Consider the following 19,823-nt stretch of genomic DNA (forward strand, 5'->3'; position numbering starts at 1 on the left):
TACATTCTCTACTTAGAGTTCTTAGTGGGGTCCCAAAGAGCCCTGTATTGGGTCCACCTTAATTTATTAATGACTTAGCAGAGGGTTATGCATCATTGTCTGCAGATGACAAAATATTATGATGTGTCCCAATTAACTGTATCCAGGACACGGCATCCTTGCAGAATGATCTTGACAAACTGGCAATCTGGAAGTCTAAGTGGCAGATGAGATTCAAGGTTGATAAATGTAAGGTTATGCACCTAGGATGCAAAAATATGCAAGTGACATATCCTTACTGAGAAAGCGTTAAGCAAATCCAAGGAGAAAGACCTAGGGGTACTTGTAGATAATAAACTTGGCTGTAGTAAGCCAAGTTTACAGATTCCACTTTACAGAACACTGGTAATGCCCCATGTAGAATATCGGTGCAGTTTTGGTCTCCAGTGCTGGAACGGGATATTACTGAATTAGAGAGTGTCCAAACAAGGGCAACTAAGCTGGTAAAGGGTATGGAAAGTCTCCATACCCAAAGAACACAAGAGTGCAATCAGAAAGTTTGACCCTGTCAAGGAAAAAATAATAAAAAATCAGAAACTTATCTTATTAAAAAGAGGCATATTGGATTAGGGCTATGGATACTTTACAACCAAAAGGCTTGAATTTAAATTATTTATGAATCAACTTACATTATTTTTGCAGATTCTAATTCCAGCTTGGGGTTTTGGTATACAAGTAAGGAAAAGGAATTGGTGTATAAAGCCTATTTACAAAAAATGTTTTCATCGATAAGTCTCTTTCTTATCTACATCCACTGAATTGATAGCTCTTAATTGTTTACATTAAATGGATTTGTATCACTGTGCAGAAATTATTGGACTGCCATGGATTTTATTATTTTTATTAAAATACTTTGCAATGTTTGTCACATGTGCACTGCCAACATTTTGTTCTCCCCAACCACAATTACGGTAAGTAAAGGAGCTACCATTATGTATACCTGTGTACTTCAGTAACTATAACTGTGCATATTATGTAACTTCTGAAAAAAGGAGGTCTAACCACCCAAAATGTTATCATCCTACTTGACACTCTGTGGCCCAAACAAACAGGTAATACACTTTCAGGAATGTATGTGCAGCTTCTACTGTCATAATTCCTAAATATATAAGGGGATCATATTATAAACTCTGAGAGCTGTGAAGATATGGAACTCTCTTCCTGAATCATTTGCACTAACAGATACAGTGGTGTGAAAAACTATTTGCCCCCTTCCTGATTTCTTATTCTTTTGCATGTTTGTCACACTTAAATGTTTCTGCTCATCAAAAACCGTTAACTATTAGTCAAAGATAACATAATTGAACACAAAATGCAGTTTTTAAATGAAGGTTTACGTTATTAAGGGAGAAAAAAAACTCCAAATCTACATGGCCCTGTGTGAAAAAGTGGTTTATCACACCTGAGTTCAATTTCTGTAGTCACCCCCAGGCCTGATTACTGCCACACATGTTTCAATCAAGAAATCACTTAAATAGGAGCTACCTGACACAGAGAATTAGACCAAAAGCACCTCAAAATCTAGACATCATGCCAAGATCCAAAGAAATTCAGGAACAAATGAGAACAAAAGTAATTGAGATCTATCAGTCTGGTAAAGGTTATAAAGCCATTTCTAAAGCTTTGGGACTCCAGCGAACCACAGTGAGAGCCATTATCCACAAATGGCAAAAACATGGAACAGTGGTGAACCTTCCCAGGAGTGGCCGGCCGACCAAAATTACACAAAGAGCGCAGAGACAACTCATCCGAGAGGCCACAAAAGACCCCAGGACAACATCTAAAGAACTGCAGGCCTCACTTGCCCGTCAGTGTTCACGACTCCACCATAAGAAAGAGACTGGGCAAAAACGGCCTGCATGGCAGATTTCCAAGGCGCAAACCACTTTTAAGCAAAAAGAACATTATGGCTCGTCTCAATTTTACTAAAAAACATCTCAATGATTGCCAAGACTTCTGGGAAAATACCTTGTGGACCAACGAGACAAAAGTTGAACTTTTTGGAAGGTGCGTGTCCCGTTACATCTGGCGTAAAAGTAACACAGCATTTCAGAAAAAGAACATCATACCAACAGTAAAATATGGTGGTGGTAGTGTGATGGTCTGGGGTTGTTTTGCTGCTTCAGGACCTGGAAGGCTTGCTGTGATAGATGGAACCATGAATTCTACTGTCTACCAAAAAATCCTGAAGGAGAAAGTCCGGCCATCTGTTCGTCAACTCAAGCTGAAGCGATCTTGGGTGCTGCAGCAGGACAATGACCCAAAACACACCAGCAAATCCACCTCTGAATGGCTGAAGAAAAACAAAATGAAGACTTTGGAGTGGCCTAGTCAAAGTCCTGACCTGAATCCTATTGAGATGTTGTGGCATGACCTTAAAAAGGCGGTTCATGCTAGAAAACCCTCAAATAAAGCTGAATTACAACAATTCTGCAAAGATGAGTGGGCCAAAATTCCTCCAGAGCGCTGACTCGTTGCAAGTTATCGCAAGTGCTTGATTGCAGTTATTGCTGCTAAGGGTGGCCCAAACAGTTATTAGGTTCAGGCGGCAATTACTTTTTCACACAGGGCCATGTAGGTTTGGATTTTTTTTCTCCCTAAATAATAAAAACCCTCATTTAAAAACTGCATTTTGTGTTTACTTGTGTTATCTTTGACTAATAGTTAAATGTGTTTGATGATCAGAAACATTTTGTGTGACAAACATGCAAAAGAATAAGAAATCAGGAAGGGGGCAAATAGTTTTTCACACCACTGTATATTAGATAACTTAAAGAAGGGGTTTTTAGCAAGTAAGAAATGGCTTTTTAGCAAGTAAGAAAATACAGGGTTATTTAAAATAGCTGTTAGAACAAAGTTGATCCAGGGATTGCCATTTTTTCCCCAAAAACTGCAGATGCTTAAGTTGGGGCTTTTTTGCCTTCCTCTGAAGGAAGTTACAACCCTCAAGATTAAAAGAATATGGAACTCCCTGGGCAGAAAAGCCCAGGAGGCCCAACTCAACTGCTCTCCATCTGCCCCCTCTCCTCTCCCACTCCTCTCTATTTCATAGGACAGTGCCCCCTTTTTAACAACTGAAATAAAAATGCAGCACAGCATGGTGGAGATTGCAGGCACCATCTTCACTCCATTCTGATCCTCTTCGTATCTTTTCACCAACACTCCAGGAGCATGTGCAGTTGGAGCTAGTGCGGAATCAGCTTTAAATGTGCATACTCCTGCAGGCTCAGTGTTAGCAAAGAGACACGAAGAGGAACGGAAGGGCGTGAAGATGGTGCCTGCAGTCTCCACTATGCTGCGCTGCATTTTATTTCAGTTGTTCAAACAGGGGCACTTTTCAATGAAAGAGACAGGGTGGGAGAGGTGAGGGAGCCAATGGAGGCCAGTTGAGTGGGGTTTGTCTATACAGGGGAATTTCGTTCTCCTTTAAGGAGAGCACAGGAATTAGAACCAACTGCAGGTTAACCATGATCCTCAATTTTAAGAAGAACAAAGGAATTTGAGCCAACTGCATGTGAGTCAGCAACAGGTAAATCATAAAGACATTAAAGAGGCCAGGTTAAGCGTTACAGATAGCAAGCTGATGGAGGAATGGTAAAAACTGGTAGTTGGATAAGGATTGTTGAAGCAAAGAGATAAAAGTGTCAGAGCAAACTAAAGGCAAATGGCGAAGAAAGAGTTGAAGTAGAGGTACTAAAAGTCTCAGGTCATAAACCAGAATAGGTGACAGGAATAGGGGAAAAGCAAAGTCTCAAGGTCATAAGTCAAAAGTTAAGCTAGGAACTGGTACAGCACTGAAACCTGCCCAACTAAATAGCTTCAGGCCAGAAAAAAGTGGTTGGATTGTGAAATGGCTCCCCAAAGGCATGTGTCTATTAAATAACATGCTCAGGTCTCTACTTGACATTTGAGCCAATAGCTGTAAAACTTTCAATATAACAAGCAAGGCAGCAACTAATATAGGCATACAGGCACTCAAGGATCTCTATAGGGGTCACGAAGTTTGAAAGTAAAAAAGATTTTATTCAAAGGTACATTAAAACATGAACCATCTCCACAATTCCTACACATTTCATGCAGTAAGGGCACTTTGGAGCCACTTGCTGTGAAATTTAATATTACATCACAGTAAATTCCCTTGCCGACTATATAGCTTAGATACAAGCTAAAATGCCCTGTCATGGCATGGTCCTATAAAGATCACAGAAGGTCTGCTGCACAGATAATCTAATCTGTTTATATGTTCCATTGGCATATGCAAGGCATCAGGCAAGTGTCAAGAACCAGCCAACCACAAGGGCTGTCCTACAATCCACTTGATCACCCTATTGAGTAATAACTCACTGCCATTACAATGTGTTATTAAAATGCACAAGATCTGAACCTTAAGTTGTTTAAAGGGAAAATTATGCTTTTTAATGGTAAGGTTAACAGACACTTAATTTTTCTAGAAAAGTTCAGTAAATTATGTTGCATTGTAATGTACTGTTTTTTTCTCTATGTTTATTCATCTGCATTTTTGCATTTCCTCAAATAAATCAAAGGGTCAATGATTGCTTGGAGTACACCTCCACAAGACACTAATAAAGCAGTGAACACTAGAGGCCTATTGCATGGTGATGAGAGCCTACTTGATTTCATCCGACAATAACTTTACAACTAAACAGACAAATGAACTTACAAGTGAAATTTACATAAACTAATTGCATTTTTCTAAGCTCATAATGGATCGGTATAATGTCCCTTAACAGAGAACACTTTCTTTTCAAGAAGTCTTCCTACAGAAGAAGTATCGAGAGACTAAGTACTACTAAACATCAACTTTCTTTAACAACGCAGAGGAGTTTCAACTCTCTGTGTGAGATTCAACCTATTTCCAAAACCTGCTTCATTTAACTGACAGTTTAGTTAGCAGACAGATGGCTTTTTGGTGTTACCTAATTCTTTCTTAAACTTTCAGTCCAATGAGATTTTCAGACATCATTAAGACTTGCTCAAGGAAATTACATCGCCTTTCAGGGAACCAACCGCATTATTCCAATGTAGTCTTAATTTGTTACACATCTGAAGCAGATGCCATAATGTTCCCTGCACCATTTTACATTTAGGGCATGATTAGGCCCATTACACTCATTAGAAAATAAAGAGGCTTTGACTTTTGCATTAAACGCCAAAGTATAAAACATAACTTTACCACTTGATAAATCTACATTTACCTGCAACTTAGCATTTAAAGTCTTAAAATGTTGTTAAAAATGAAGAACAAATTCAAGTAGGCATAATGGTACCTGAAGGAATTAATGGATTTAATGACAACAGATTATAAATGTTGAACCATTTACAGACATGGAAGCAGCAGGGGTGCCGTTTACAGGATTGTCAGGGTTCTTACATTACAGAGTTAGGAGTGAAATGTTTTGTATTAGGTCAGGCAGCCAGTGCTTTCTGTGCATAAGTACAATACATCTTTATTTAGGGAAAGACACCTAAATAAATGGAGGCTCTCCTATAAATGCCTAATAAAAAAGTACTCTGAGAAATGATGCTGCAGCCCTGAAATGCTCAACAAGCTATACACCCTAGTGGAGGGAAACATTACATTAGTTATAGAATTTAATAATCCGGGAAAAACTGCAACACAAATAAAAAAAAATTATCTGCACCAACTAAGAAACTGGAAACCACCCAATGTTATAACAATGCTGTGTTAACCATCCAAAACATGCAACTATAAACTGCAGTCAGAAGCACTTTTTTAGGTCGATGGCACATGTTGGAATTTGACTGCCTCTTGTTGTGGTGGTCAAAACACCAACTGCTTGCTGGTGATAACTTCCAACTGACAGAAAATTACAAATAATCAACACAAAAATGCATCCTTGCACACACAGGAGCACTTTTATGTATAATATTTTCTAGCCTGCAGGAAGACAGGAAGCTAAATCATGTTCTACCCATCTGACTCCAGTGAAATAATACAAACCGGATTCCAAAAAAGTTGGGACACTAAACAAATTGTGAATAAAAACTGAACGCAATGATGTGGAGGTGCCAACTTCTAATATTTTATTTAGAATAGAACATAAATCACGGAACAAAAGTTTAAACTGAGAAAATGTACCATTTTAAGGGAAAAATATGTTGATTCAGAATTTCATGGTGTAAACAAATCCCAAAAAAGTTGGGAGAAGTAGCAATAAGAGGCTGGAAAAAGTAAATTTGAGCATAACGAAAAGCTGGAAGACCAAATAACACTAATTAGGTCAATTGGCAACATGATTGGGTATAAAAAGAGCTTCTCAGAGTGGCAGTGTCTCTCAGAAGCCAAGATGGGTAGAGAATCACCAATTCCCACAATGTTGCGCAGAAAGATAGTGGAGCAATATCAGAAAGGTGTTACCCAGCGAAAAATTGCAAAGATTTTGCATCTATCATCATCAACTGTGCATAACATCATCCGAAGATTCAGAGAATCTGGAACAATCTCTGTGCGTAAGGGTCAAGGCCGTAAAACCATACTGGATGCCCGTGATCTCTGGGCCCTTAAACGACACTGCACCACAAACAGGAATGCTACTGTAAAGGAAATCACAGAATGGGCTTAGGAATACTTCCAGAAACCATTGTCAGTGAACACAATCCACCGTGCCATCCGCCGTTGCCAGCTGAAACTCTACAGTGCAAAGAAGAAGCCATTTCTAAGCAAGATCCACAAGCTGGGCCACTGGGCCAGGGATCATTTAAAATGGAGTGTGGCAAAATGGAAGACTGTTCTGTGGTCAGACGAGTCACGATTCGAAGTTCTTTTTGGAAATCTGGGACGCCATGTCATCCGGACCAAAGAGGACAAGGACAACCCAAGTTGTTATCAACGCTCAGTTCAGAAGCCTGCATCTCTGATGGTATGGGGTTGCATGAGTGCGTGTGGCATGGGCAGCTTGCATGTCTGGAAAGGCAGCATCAATGCAGAAAAATATATTCAGGTTCTAGAACAACATATGCTCCCATCCAGACGTCATCTCTTTCAGGGAAGACCCTGCATTTTTCAACAAGATAATGCCAGACCACATTCTGCATCAATCACAACATCATGGCTGCGTAGGAGAAGGATCCGGGTACTGAAATGGCCAGTCTGCAGTCCAGATCTTTCACCTATAGAGAACATTTGGCGCATCATAAAGAGGAAGGTGCGACAAAGAAGGCCCAAGACGATCGAACAGTTAGAGGCCTGTATTAGACAAGAATGGGAGAGCATTCCTATTCCTAAACTTGAGAAACTGGTCTCCTCGGTCCCCAGATGTCTGTTGAGTGTTGTAAGAAGAAGGGGAGATGCCACACAGTGGTGAAAATGGCCTTGTCCCAACTTTTTTGGGATTTCATGATACCATGAAATTCTGAATCAACATATTTTTCCCTTAAAATTGTACATTTTCTCAGTTTAAACTTTTGTTCCGTGATTTATGTTCTATTCTGAATAAAATATTAGAAGTTGGCACCTCCACATCATTGCATTCAGTATTTATTCACAATTTGTTTAGTCCCAACTTTTTTGGAATCCGGGTTGTACAACAATTGTAATTTACAATATATTTTATTGCAGAAATATTATGAATCTTGTCTAAATTCAAATTCTTTTGCGGAGGAAGTCACAATAATAATTGTCAAGACATAAAGATTGCTTTATGCAGCAGGCTCGTTTTTTGAGAATAAAAGGTTACTGCCTTCTTGGCTTGTGGTAAGCATGGACCAATCAAAACTGAGCTGTTTTGAAGCTCTGTTCCATACACAATGACAAATTACAGGAACTGCAAGTTATTTCCATGTGAAAGTTTATGAGTTGGCTTGGCTCACTGACTCACAAAACCATCATTATTAACAGCCAGAGAGCAATAATAGCACTGTTAACCATATCTATAATTACTTTCTAGATTCAGTTAAAAAAAAAAAAAAAAAAAAAAAAAAAGATAAACAGCATGCTATTGCATGTGTGCTAGAACTATGGCACTCATGTTTGAATTATGACATTAAAGGTAGGCAGGAATTTCTGAAAAACTTGTAATGTTGCTTCACTGCCACCAATTAAAACACAATTAAATCTTTACAAAGAAAAAAACGTGCAAGGAAACAAAACTGTTCAAGAAGTAAACAATTTTTTTCTATCTGTAAAATTACTCTAAACAACCTGCAGAAAAACATACCTTAGTCCCTGCATTCAGTTTGATCTGATCTCTGTCCTTATCTTTTGGACTACAGGATAGTCAAAGATGAGAGCCTTCCAACAGTGTAGTTGGAGCCAGTGTGCACTAGCAGCTTTTTTTTCTAAACACAGTGCTGTAAATCTGCATGGCTCACTGCTCCTTCATTCCACATCACACACACAGGGAATTACTAGAAAGAGTGCTCTAACTGATGGTATTAAACTATAACTTCCTTTACCCTAAAGATACACCTTTAGATGTTAGATTCTGCTCTCTTTCCTCCTCATTTGACTTCCCCAGAAAGGGTGCAGTCCCACATGGACTTCATCCCACTGCTAAAATAAAACGAAGTTTTTCAATGTAACAATACCTCTTCTCAGTTTGGATGTTTTCAAAGGAGCCTATAATAATATACATAATAAAAAGGGCTACTACACCTGCCAATACAACAAAAAATCTCATTTCCTGCCTTCCCTAAGAAAAAATCATGGAAGGCAATGCATTGGTTAAGCATAACATGAAATTGCTGGTATTCAGGGCAGTAAAAAAAGTTTCTATTCCTTTCTTTACATACATTACCTATACAATTATCTGTCACATCCCTCTCCTGCAAAAAGACCAGGCAACTTCTTATTAAATGCTCTTGAAATAAAGGGATCTCCTGAGGAGATCTACCCTAACAGAATCTGGGCCAGTTCCCTAATTCTTGTTGAAAAGATAGAATAGGTCAAATTCAGCAAGTGCAGAAGGCAAAAATATATATTTATTAATTACCTGGACCTGGGCAAGCTGTTGTACCTGTTATGTGAATATGTATATATGCACTTTAGGATGAAAAGAGTAATAGATATTACAACTATTGTTCATGCTGGCCAGTTAAGATAAACTTTCTTTACAGATGGTGTCATGGTATTAGGCATCTTAAATGCCTTCTTAAGAATAATGAAAGCAGTAATAAACCACCTACATGGCCAGGCATGTCCTGTCTGTGTTACTTTGATGACCTTTCAGTAGCAGCTCTCACCAACTGTAGAAGATCAGATCCTTTGCGTATTAGCAGATCTAGTATTTTAAATAAACTCAAATTCAGTCAGTACTAGATCCAGATTAACAATGGCCATTTATGAGATCCATTTGTAACATGTTCACCTTAACTCTTAAGATAAACACAGAGACAAACTTATTGGATAGTTGCAATAACCTAAATGCAAACCACACTAAGATTGCCCATCTTCTGGACCTGGCTCCCATCTCCAACAAAGTTTCACTGCTGTGCAGAGATTTTCAATTTCTCCTGAACTCTCTACTGAAGGAGTAAGACTTTGGAAAGAACTTATAGAAGCTAATTACTGGAGCCAAAAACAAAACGAAAAAGAAAAAAAAAACTTCACAGTCCCCTTACAACTTCTGGACCCAGTAGTCTCAACCAATGCATTATTCATCTTGGGGAAGCTGTAGCATTTTTGTGCGAAGAGGCAGTCTTGCTTCAGCGACAGGCCCTTCAAAGAAACTTATTGCTTAGAGCTGAAAACATTCAAGGATAGCAGACAGGTATTGCTACTTATAAGTCAAATTAACTGAACTTTTTTTCTTGAAGATGTTTTGCTAGTCATACAACTGGCTACTTCAATTTGGAAATTCTGGCTCTTCTATGCTAAGCGATATACTGGTGTAACCAACCAGCGCATTATACCAGTGTATGGTGCAGAACAAAAGAGCCAGTTCCTCTGGTAAAGACTCAGCTTGTGTACCTACATCTAAAGGAAAAGGACACATGCTTGAAGACTTGCAAGTTGACATTCTGGACAAGAGAAGGAATGGTTCAAAAGACGTTTTAAAGAAGCAATATAAGTAAAAATGAAAAAAAAAAAACAAGCTTGAACTGTTTTGGCACCTCTCCCTGGATGGTTTAATAACACCTCATAGCTCCAATCATGCTAATACAATCAACACCTTACCTTTATGAGGTCTCTGACCCCATGGAGTTATGCTAAACAGATTAGCAACACTGGAGCAATATTCCAGAGTATTTATTCCAGAAAGTAATTCTGAACTGAGAAAGCCAGTTGGATGACTAGTGAAACCTCTTCAAGAAAAACAGAGCAAGTCCAGTTGATCTGACTTATTACTACAGAAATACTAGGTTTATAACAGACTGTCTGTGAGCCCTAGGAGTTTCTACAAAAAATAATCTGTTCATTATGGTTGTTAGCTCCTAAAAGTGATATATATTTCACAACAACCAAGACTGCTCCAAGACATCTCTACCTTCTGATTATGATGAAAATGGCCTCATTGTTTTCCTTCCAAACCTTCCTAAACACCATGACACAAAGAGGCATTCATAAAAGTAACTACTAGGTGTGGACTACTCTCCCATTAGCTGTTGATCGGTGGCAATCCCATAGAATAAATAATTGTTTGCAGGAATCTATGACTTGCAAACAACATTTGTTCTAGGGATAAGATTGCCACCTAGCAACAGCGCCTGCTCTTGTCCCACCCTTAAATTGCATCAAGCAATTCCTTCCAGAATTCCAAGCAATTGTACTTATTTAGTGGAATCCTCTTCTATACTCTTGGCTCACCCGAAAATTCTAGGAGAACTAGAAAGGATGCTACTTTTATCATTCTGAAAGTACTAATTGAATCCATTTTTGTTAATTTTATAGTGAATGTTTGCTATGCACAGAAGTGCAAATTTAGTCTAAACAGTAGAGTAAATTAATTAACAAAAATAAGGTTTCTGGGTGTTAGATTAACAAAAGCTATATGCATCAATACTAATAAAAAGCTAAATCAGTGATTTATGTGCTCTTTAATCTGAGTCATATTTTTTCTTACCCAATTAGCAGCATTACCTTTCCAAGCCTACTGTAAAAATGTCTATCTACCAAAATCTACACATCCATGGTTTGGGAAGGATCGTGCTTCTCACAGTTATTTCTAAAAAAAAAAAAAAAAAAAAAAACGCAGATATCTGTATATGCTATACCCCTTATCTGTGACCCATTTTAACACACAACTTAAATTGAGTTCTTGATAAAATGACTTTGACATATAAACATAGAGAGTAAAAGCAATTTACAATGTGTAATACTCACCATCCCTGTTAAGCCAAAGTTTTTTCTGGCGGTAAAGGAGAAGCTTATTGTGTACATATGGAAGCAGAAACTTGATGCACCAGCTCTCCACACCCAGCTTGTTCTCTACCAAAACTATAGGGCTACGATTATACTTCGCCTCAGGGCATGGGATTAATCCGATTTCATCTCTAAAACAGAATAGGAGAGGCCCATTAGCCATTTGCTGAGGTAAAAACTAAAATAATAATAACTGAAAAAAATTAAGGTAAATAGCAAAAGAAAACATTCTACTAATGTATATTAATTGTATTTTCCATTACTTTGTTTCTGACATAAATAATATTCATTCTTAGCACTTCCTATTAAAAAACAGTAAAGTTGTGGAATACATACAAAGTTCAAACCCACAGGATCACCATGACTTACTAACATCAATGCTAACACTAGTGTAAGCACTAGATAAAGTGGCCATACACAGGCAGATTTAATCTGACAATTTGGGTCCTGCAGACGAATTCATCTATCCCTGTATGGGTACCCCTGACGGGTCTCCCCGCCCAAACAATTGGATAATTACGATATCACCATAAAGCTGGCCATACACGTGGCGATCTGACCATCGGTCGCACGAAACATCGTCAGATCCGCCACACACCATTCAGGGCTGAATCGGCAGGTAAGGAGGTAGAAACAATAGGATTTCTACCTCCTTCTGCCGATTCAGCGCTCAAGGGAAATTTTGGTCAGGCGCCTTCTATGGCGCCCGATCAAAATTTTCAAACTGGTCCGATCGGCGAGTCGGCCGATATCAGCAGCTTCCTGCGATATCGGTCGACTCGCCGACATACCATACACGTACCGAATATCGTACGAAACAAGGTTTCGTACAATATTATCGGTGCGTGTATGGCCACCTTAAGTGGGCATAGGCCTCGCCAAACAAGCAGATGTTATAGTGTTTGACCACCATAACCCACAGCAAACAATCACTTATTAGATTACATCAGTCTCTTACATGTTAGTAAATAAAATCAAACATCTGATCAGTTGTTATGGGCAACCTCTCAGATGGTGTAAACTGTAGAAATCATTTAATTTTACCCATATTTAAACCACTTAGGCACTGACCCCCTAGGGGTCCCAAAGCAGTGTGTGAGGGGGCCCAGACTAAAGGCCAGATAGAGTGACATTGGAGATAAGAAGTCCAAAAATACAGGCTGGGCAAAAGCACACAGAGCAATCCAGGAAGAGTGGGCGATAAAACGCTTAAAATCACCCCTTGATCATTTCAATGGCAATCGCCTTAACCCAGGGGTACTCTTGCAGATGAGGCAATTGTTGCTCAGAACCGCTGACTACTGCATGCATTCTGCCAGCTCCACCATTCCAATGGCCCTCTGTGATTTACAATTGCAGCAGTAGAAAATACTGGCATTAGCAAAGTTTCCTTCCACAGTAAACAGATTATGTAACCTTTCTTTGGCAGCACATGGTGTTTACCCATGTATGCAGTTTCAGCTAGGTAATCAACATAACATCAAACAGCTAAAGAAACAGTCATTTTATTTTGTTCACTGAAATTATGCTGTTGAGAACTGGTGGTCACTTTCATGGTGCACAAAGTGCGTGTGTTGTATCCAGACCAGAGGATCTCTAACTATGAGGCTGCCCAGACCGACCCTGAAGAGTTTGGGGACCCAATATAGAGCAATAGTTTGTGGTTACATATATGGCACACCAAAAGTGGATTGTAACCCAGTTTTGGCTCAAGCATACATATATTCATTTCCTGCAATCGATATTGTGTTGCCCTAGGCGGTAAGTAGCTGTATGCATGTTCATTTAATGTGTATACAATTCCTTATATGCCTTAAGCAGTCGAAAGTTTTGCCAAGTTGAAGGCTTTCTCCCATAACCTAGCCCGAGTGTGACATGATAACCTCAGCCCCATAGTCGTCACAACGCGCCACTGGGAGACTCACATGTTGGGGTTCCTGCGGAAGGCACCAGTGATGTCCTTCACCACTCGCTGGACCAGCACCTCCACCTCCTCCTTCCACTCCGCCATCTCCGAGGCTACAGGCGGAGAGAAAGGAGACAGATGAGCTTCCGGGTCAGGCCGTGGGAAATGGAGACACTCCCCCCCCCCCCCGCCTTTATTGTGCCGCTTTCTTAACCCTTAATGCGCTGCTGTTGTCAGCGGGTGCTCTGCATGTTTCTGTAACATACACGCGTTAAAATATGTGTTTCGTTTACTGCCACGGTTTCAGTCACATTATATAGAAATGGCAGGTTACTGCCGTGCAGGGGCGCTTCCACAAACATTACATTTCCTCAGAGGCCAAGGAACGTTAAACATGGGTCTGCGTCTTAAGAAAAATTGTGGATAATTGATTAGAATGACCTCTGAGCAATGACTCCACCTATAGTAATACTCCTGCCGTCTGTATCACCCTGCCGCTGATGTTTACTTGTCATGTCATTTTGGGTTCCTAATTTGATAGGCTGCATACCCAAAGTGGTAAACAGAACCTTGGTTAGGGGGCAAGGATGAAGGTCACTTACAAAAGATTTTTTAAAGAATAACTGTTTCTCCACATAGCTTTCCTCCTGGACAGTGTGAGACTGGCCTTGTAGTTACTTGGAGTTTTTGTGGTAGTGGGCACTGGCCTGTTTGGGCCCATTGGCCTTCCTGGAGCACAAACAGGCCTGGGCTGGGATTTAAAATAGGCCCCAACAGCCACCCACCAGCCCAATAAATAGTGAATGTCTGTGGCAACTTACAGCAACCCCTCTGGCATTTGCCAGAATCCACAGATTGCCAGTCCAGAACTGAGCACAAACCATGAAGTGTTTTCTACTTTTTCTTGGTTCTGCTTGTGATTTTGTTTATTATAGACAATATTAATTGGAGGGCACTACTTGTGCAGTGTCCCCACCAAACTAAAAATTTGATTTGTTATTTAAATGGGGTGCTAGAGTGATTATCATCTCCCCTATTATAAGATGAAAAACTAATCAATATCTAAAATGTACTCTGCACACCTTTACTATTAATGAAACACAAAGGTGGTATGCTTTTTAACAATTATATAGTTGAACTTTACTTGCAGGTTTAATCAATACATTCAAACATTTCCTTACATTTAGAATAGCATAACATGAAAAAACAGGTAAGATAATTACCACCCAGCAGTACAGTTAAATCAGAAAGCGGATACCAAGGTCAAAAATGAGAATCGCCCCAATGTTTTGGTACAAGCCTTTATCAAAGAGGTGCCTAATGCGCATACCTGGTTGATTTTAATGGGAGCAAAAGCAGTAAACATGCCCAGTAGGCACTTCTCTGAGGTCTTCATAGTTGGAGAGAAAAGAAGTACTCAGAAAGTAAAAAGGAAGCAGAGCTAGCTTCACTCTACACAAAGAAGTAACTAAAAGAACTTCTGTTCTGCTGCTTTTAATAGAGAAACAAAATAAATCTGCATGCAGGAAGTTAATCTGGGGGCTTTACAGAGCAATTTTAGGGAATTTTAAAATAAAAGGCTTACCGTATATACTCGAGTATAAGCCAATCCGAATATAAGCCAAGGTACCTAATTTTACCTAAGAAAACTGGAAAAACTTATTGACTCAAGTATTAGCCTAGGGTGGGAAATGCAGCCGCTACTGCTAAATTTCAATAATCAAATAAATAATAAAAGGACACTCAGCGTGACCCCCTGTGAACTCTTCATAAATATATCATGCTGGCAGCTGCAGATTAGGGAAAGGGGATTAGGAAAAGGTGGATGGAGGACCCTTTGACCCTCCTGCCTTGAAAAGTTACAGCACTGGGAAAGAAAACAGGTACAGGGAAAGAAAAATGGTACAGCAGCAGACAAAAGCATGTTTGGGAAGGCTAAGCTGCCATACTAAGTGACAAGTACTTTCCATCCTGCTGTGCGCTCCTCTGTGTGCGCTCCCATCCTGCTGCATGCACTACCATTGTATAAATCGTATGCTTCACTCGTATGCTACGAGCATTCCCATCATATGTGTGCTGTGTGCACGTCCCCTGGTATCAAGGCGTTTGTATGCTTCACTTGTATGCTGCGAGCGTTCCCATCATATGTGTGCTGTGTGCAGTTCCCATTGTATCAATGTATTATGCTGTGTGCAGTTCCCATTGTATCAAGACGTTTATGCTGTTTGCAGTTCCCATTGTATCATGGCGTATCATGCATTTATACACTCAGTGTATCATATCACTTGTCTCTATTCTGCACTATTCTTATATAAGGATTATTGGTGCTTAGGTTTACCTCTGGATCTCCTGCGATGTGAAAGTCTTTTGGGGTTGGATCCTGCCACATGCAGCAGAATCCTAAACAAGAACTATGCACTCCTGGTTTCCATGGCGCATCTAACAAATGGGATCCGGGCAATCAGCAGCTGTATCATGGCGTTCGTGTAGTATAGTCTGGTGCTGGTACGTACGTTCGTGCGCGAGCACGCATGCACGTCTGTCCACGGGGGGGGGGTTGGTGTGCACGCAACAAGCTCATTATGTCTTCAAATCCATATGCTCGAGTCGAAAAACTTGACTTATACTTGAGTATATACGGTACTTATCTTTTAAGTCTTAGTAGGAAACAGCTACTGCAGGGATCACTGTGTTAAAAGCATATGTGCAAATGTTAATGCACTATTATATTTTATTTTGCCATCTTTAAAACACCGGAAAAAGTACACCCTTCAATTTGTCCAGTGATATACTGTTTTTGCAAGATCCCTGACCCTAATTACCCCATTGAGCCTTTAGGATTGTCATCTGTTGAAAATGGAATATTTCATTAAATATCTGACACTCCATACATTGGGATGTTACTTAACAACCATGAGCTTCTTTAAGCAACTGAGTGAGGATCGAAAATGAATGGCTTTAAAGCAGGGGTAGACTGTGGATGTCAAGGAAAGATGTGAAAGACCAAGAAAAATGCCAGAGGGAGCTGCTGGATGTTGCCAGGAAGACTAATGTGACTGCAAAGGACCCACAGGAAGGTTTGGCTGGCAGAGGAGTGGTTGTTGTGCTGTATCACGGCACAGAGTTGCTTGCTCTCCACTTCATTCAGTATGTAACAAACATACTATTTCAAATGACTTTTCAATTTTAGACATCTTTACCTGTGCTTGTAAAGGTCCCCATACACTTTATATTGGCGGCAATGGGGCAATCGGTTCAGGGACCGCATCAACAAGCCGATGTGGTCCCTGATCCGACTGAATTCTCTCACCTGCCTGGTCGAGATCTGGCCGATTTCAGGCCAGATATTGGTTGGGCAGGCCCGTCGGAAATGCCCATGCACAGGCCGATTAGCTGCCGAATCGGTCCAAGGGACCGATATTGGCAGCTACTATCGCCCTGTGTATGGGGACCTTAAGTCTATCTGTCCTTTAGCAGTTCTCTTCGTTTCTTTCCCTCTCAAGGCAGGAGTAGTGTAGATTCCTTTGCCAGATACAATAAATCAGCACCATCCCAGGGACAAAACCTTTCCCAGGCATACAGCTTTTTTTTTTTTTTTAAAGTGTTTTTATTTTCCTTTTTTACAAACAAATAAAACAGATATAAGAAAGGGGGAAAGAAAGGGGGGGAAAAAGAGAGGGGAAGAAGGGTTGGTAGGGAGTTTGCACATTTTGCTCGCATTGGGGTTAGTGAGACTTAAGGGGTTAATCTGGTAAGTTCGGGGTGTCTGCTGTTGTAGGCAGGGGGTCCCCTTCCACATCCAGCCATGGTTGCCATACTTTCTCAAACTTTGCTGGACATCCTCTGGCAAGATATGTCAATTTAATGGAGGGTAGGGCTCCGTTAATGAGCTTGATCCATTGCTTTTTTCGGGGGGGTTTGGGTCCCATCCAGCGCAGAATAATACATTTCCGTGCATAGTAGAGCAGGGATCGGGCAAGTTGTCTAGAGGCAATGCTTCCTACTTGGTCCTCCAGGATGCCGAGTAAGCAGGCGTATGGTGAGAGGAGGGGAGGATAGGCCAGGTGGCTTGACATATGTGTGGTGATGTCTATCCAGAAATCCTGGATCCTAGGGCAGTTCCAGATCATATGTAGGAAGTTTGCTTGGTCTGTTTGACATCTATGGCACTTGTCAGTTTCTCTGCGGCCAATTTCCTTTAGCCTGACCGGAGTAAAGTAGATCTGCATCAAAAATTTGTACTGAATTAGTCTATCCCTTGAGGATATCAAAAAGTGGTATAGATTCTCTGTTACCTCCTCCCATTGTTCCTCTGTTAAGTCGCCTAGCATTGACCTCCATTTGAGATAGGTTCTGTGGAAGGGGGCCTGCGAAGCTGAGTTCAATAGGGAGTAGAGCCTAGACACCAGCTTGGGGGGGCATTCCTGGGTCAACAAGTTTTCTATGGGGTAATTCTCATAGACTAGGGATGTTTCCCGGAATTGGTCTACGAATGCCTCCCTCAGCTGTAAGTATTGGTACAGTTTAGCATCAGTCAGCAAGGGCCTGCTTCTAAGGTCAGTGTATGTGGGGAACAAGTTCTCCTCAAGTATATCCTTGAGCCTTTTTATACCTGCTATAGGCCAGATTTGGAATTGGGGTAGTTGCATAAGGTGGATTAGGTTGCTATTGTTCCAGAGGGGGAGCCTGGGTGAAAGCAGTGGTGGGTCTATACCTAGTTTGCGCAGTGCCATGAGCCACAGTCTGTGCGTGAGCTTTATGATAGGGGTAGTATGCTGTATGTCTCCTTGTGTTCGGTATGGGGCGTTTTCCATGGCTTCAACTGAGCCCAGTATTGTGGCTTGTAGTGCCATATTTGGGTTTTCAGCATCTGGGGCCAGCCACCAGTGGATGTAGGCCGCTTGGGAGGCAATATAATATGTTTGGAGGTTGGGTAGTCCCAGCCCTCCTCTTTCTTGAGGGGCACATAGAGTCTCCTTGGCTATACGTGGAGTTTTGTTGTTCCAAATAAAGGAGGTGGTAATCTTATCTGTTCTTAGAAAGAGTTTTTTGGGTAGGTATATGGGGGTGTTACGGAGTACATATAAGAACTTGGGAAGGAAAATCATTTTGAATAAAGTTACCCTTCCCCAGAGTGTAAGTGGGAGTCGCTGCCACACCTCTGCTGTTCTGGCATAGTGTTGGATTATGGGTTCTAGGTTTAGTGCTATATATTGAGATAAGTCCTTATGTATATTGATGCCCAAATATTTGAAAGAGTCCGCTAGTTGTAGATCAGGGTGTGGAGGTCTGATAGGGGCTGTTGGTTGGTCAATTGGGAAGATAACGGATTTCCTCCAGTTCACCTTGAGCCCTGAGTGTGTGCCATAGGTTTGTATCAGTTCCATCGCTATTTGCAGAGAGGGTCCTGCATCCTGTAGGTACAAGAGCACATCGTCTGCATATAACGAAATTTTTTCCCCCACTTCCCGGAGTTTGAGCCCTTTATAGTTTGATGCTTTCCTTACAGCAATTGCCAGAGGTTCTACCGCTAGGGCAAAGAGGAGGGGGGACAGGGGGCATCCCTGTCTTGTTCCTCTGTGCATGGTGATGGTCGAGGATAGGATTCCATTGACTCTCACCCTAGCCGTGGGCTCTTTGTATAGGCGCTTAAGCCAGCCTATGAACTCCCTACCTATGTTGTAGTGTGGCAGCAACTCCCATAGGTAGGTCCATTCGACCGAGTCGAAGGCCTTTTCCCAGTCTATAGAAAGTATTGCTCTGCTCCCAGAGTTCTCATGTGTGACTTGTAAGTTGGTGTATAGCCGCCTGATGTTAATGTCAGGGGCTTTTTGTGGCATAAATCCTGCCTGATCCGGCTCTATTAGTGTGGTTATTACTTTGGAAAGGCGTGTGGCTAGTACTTTAGCTAGGACTTTAACATCCACATTGAGGAGGGAGATTGGTCTGTATGCCCCACATTGTGAGGGATCTCCACCTGCTTTGGGTATTACCACTATGATTGCCTCCCTCATTGATTGGGGAAGTTTGTCCCTGTCTTTGGCCTCATTTAAGGTGTCTAGTAGGTGTGGGATTATGTGTTCCGCGTGTGCCCTGTACCACTCCGCAGGGTACCCGTCTGGGCCTGGTGTCTTTTGCGGGGGTAGGGCTTGCAGGGCTTGTAATAGTTCACTTTTGGTTATGGGTGCGTTAAGGTAATCGGATTGGTGGTTATCTAGTGTGGGGAAGGGGATTGTAGAGAGATATCCTCGGATTTGGTCAGTTGTGGCTCCCCCTCTGGAAGTATATAGATTGGCATAGTATATAGCAAATTCGTCGGCTATGGCCTTTGGGTTGGTAATATTCCTACCATCAGTTGTTGCTATCCTTGCTACTGTTACTGTTTCTGTTGGGAGTTTCGCTAGCCTAGCTAGGAGCTTACTGTTTTTTTCACCTTGGTCAAATATTCTTTGTTGGGTATAAAGGAGTTGTTTTTTGGTAAGTTCCACCTGTTTCAGTGTTAGAGCCTGTTCTGCAGATTGAATTGCTTGGTATGTG

The 19,823-nt window shown here is 41.0% G+C and overlaps 2 protein-coding genes across 2 annotated transcripts in view; one reads left to right on the top strand and one right to left on the bottom strand.

The window, feature by feature from the left end:
* Nucleotides 1–13,401, bottom strand: part of ptar1 (protein prenyltransferase alpha subunit repeat containing 1) — a 29,442-nt gene extending 16,041 nt beyond the window's left edge. The window contains 2 exon segments of the mRNA NM_001126747.1: nt 11,342–11,511; nt 13,306–13,401. Coding sequence (NP_001120219.1) covers nt 11,342–11,511; nt 13,306–13,391 — 256 coding nt within the window. The 5' untranslated portion in view covers nt 13,392–13,401.
* c9orf135 (chromosome 9 open reading frame 135) overlaps nt 12,888–19,823 on the top strand; it is a 35,462-nt gene continuing 28,526 nt past the window's right edge. The window contains exon 1 of the mRNA XM_031890832.1: nt 12,888–13,141. Within this exon, the coding sequence (XP_031746692.1) occupies nt 13,053–13,141 (89 nt within the window). The 5' untranslated portion in view covers nt 12,888–13,052. The remainder of the gene's footprint in view (nt 13,142–19,823) is intronic.

The sequence above is a fragment of the Xenopus tropicalis genome, chromosome 1 (assembly GCF_000004195.4).
Source record: "Xenopus tropicalis strain Nigerian chromosome 1, UCB_Xtro_10.0, whole genome shotgun sequence".
In the NCBI taxonomy this organism is placed as follows: Eukaryota; Metazoa; Chordata; class Amphibia; order Anura; family Pipidae; genus Xenopus; species Xenopus tropicalis.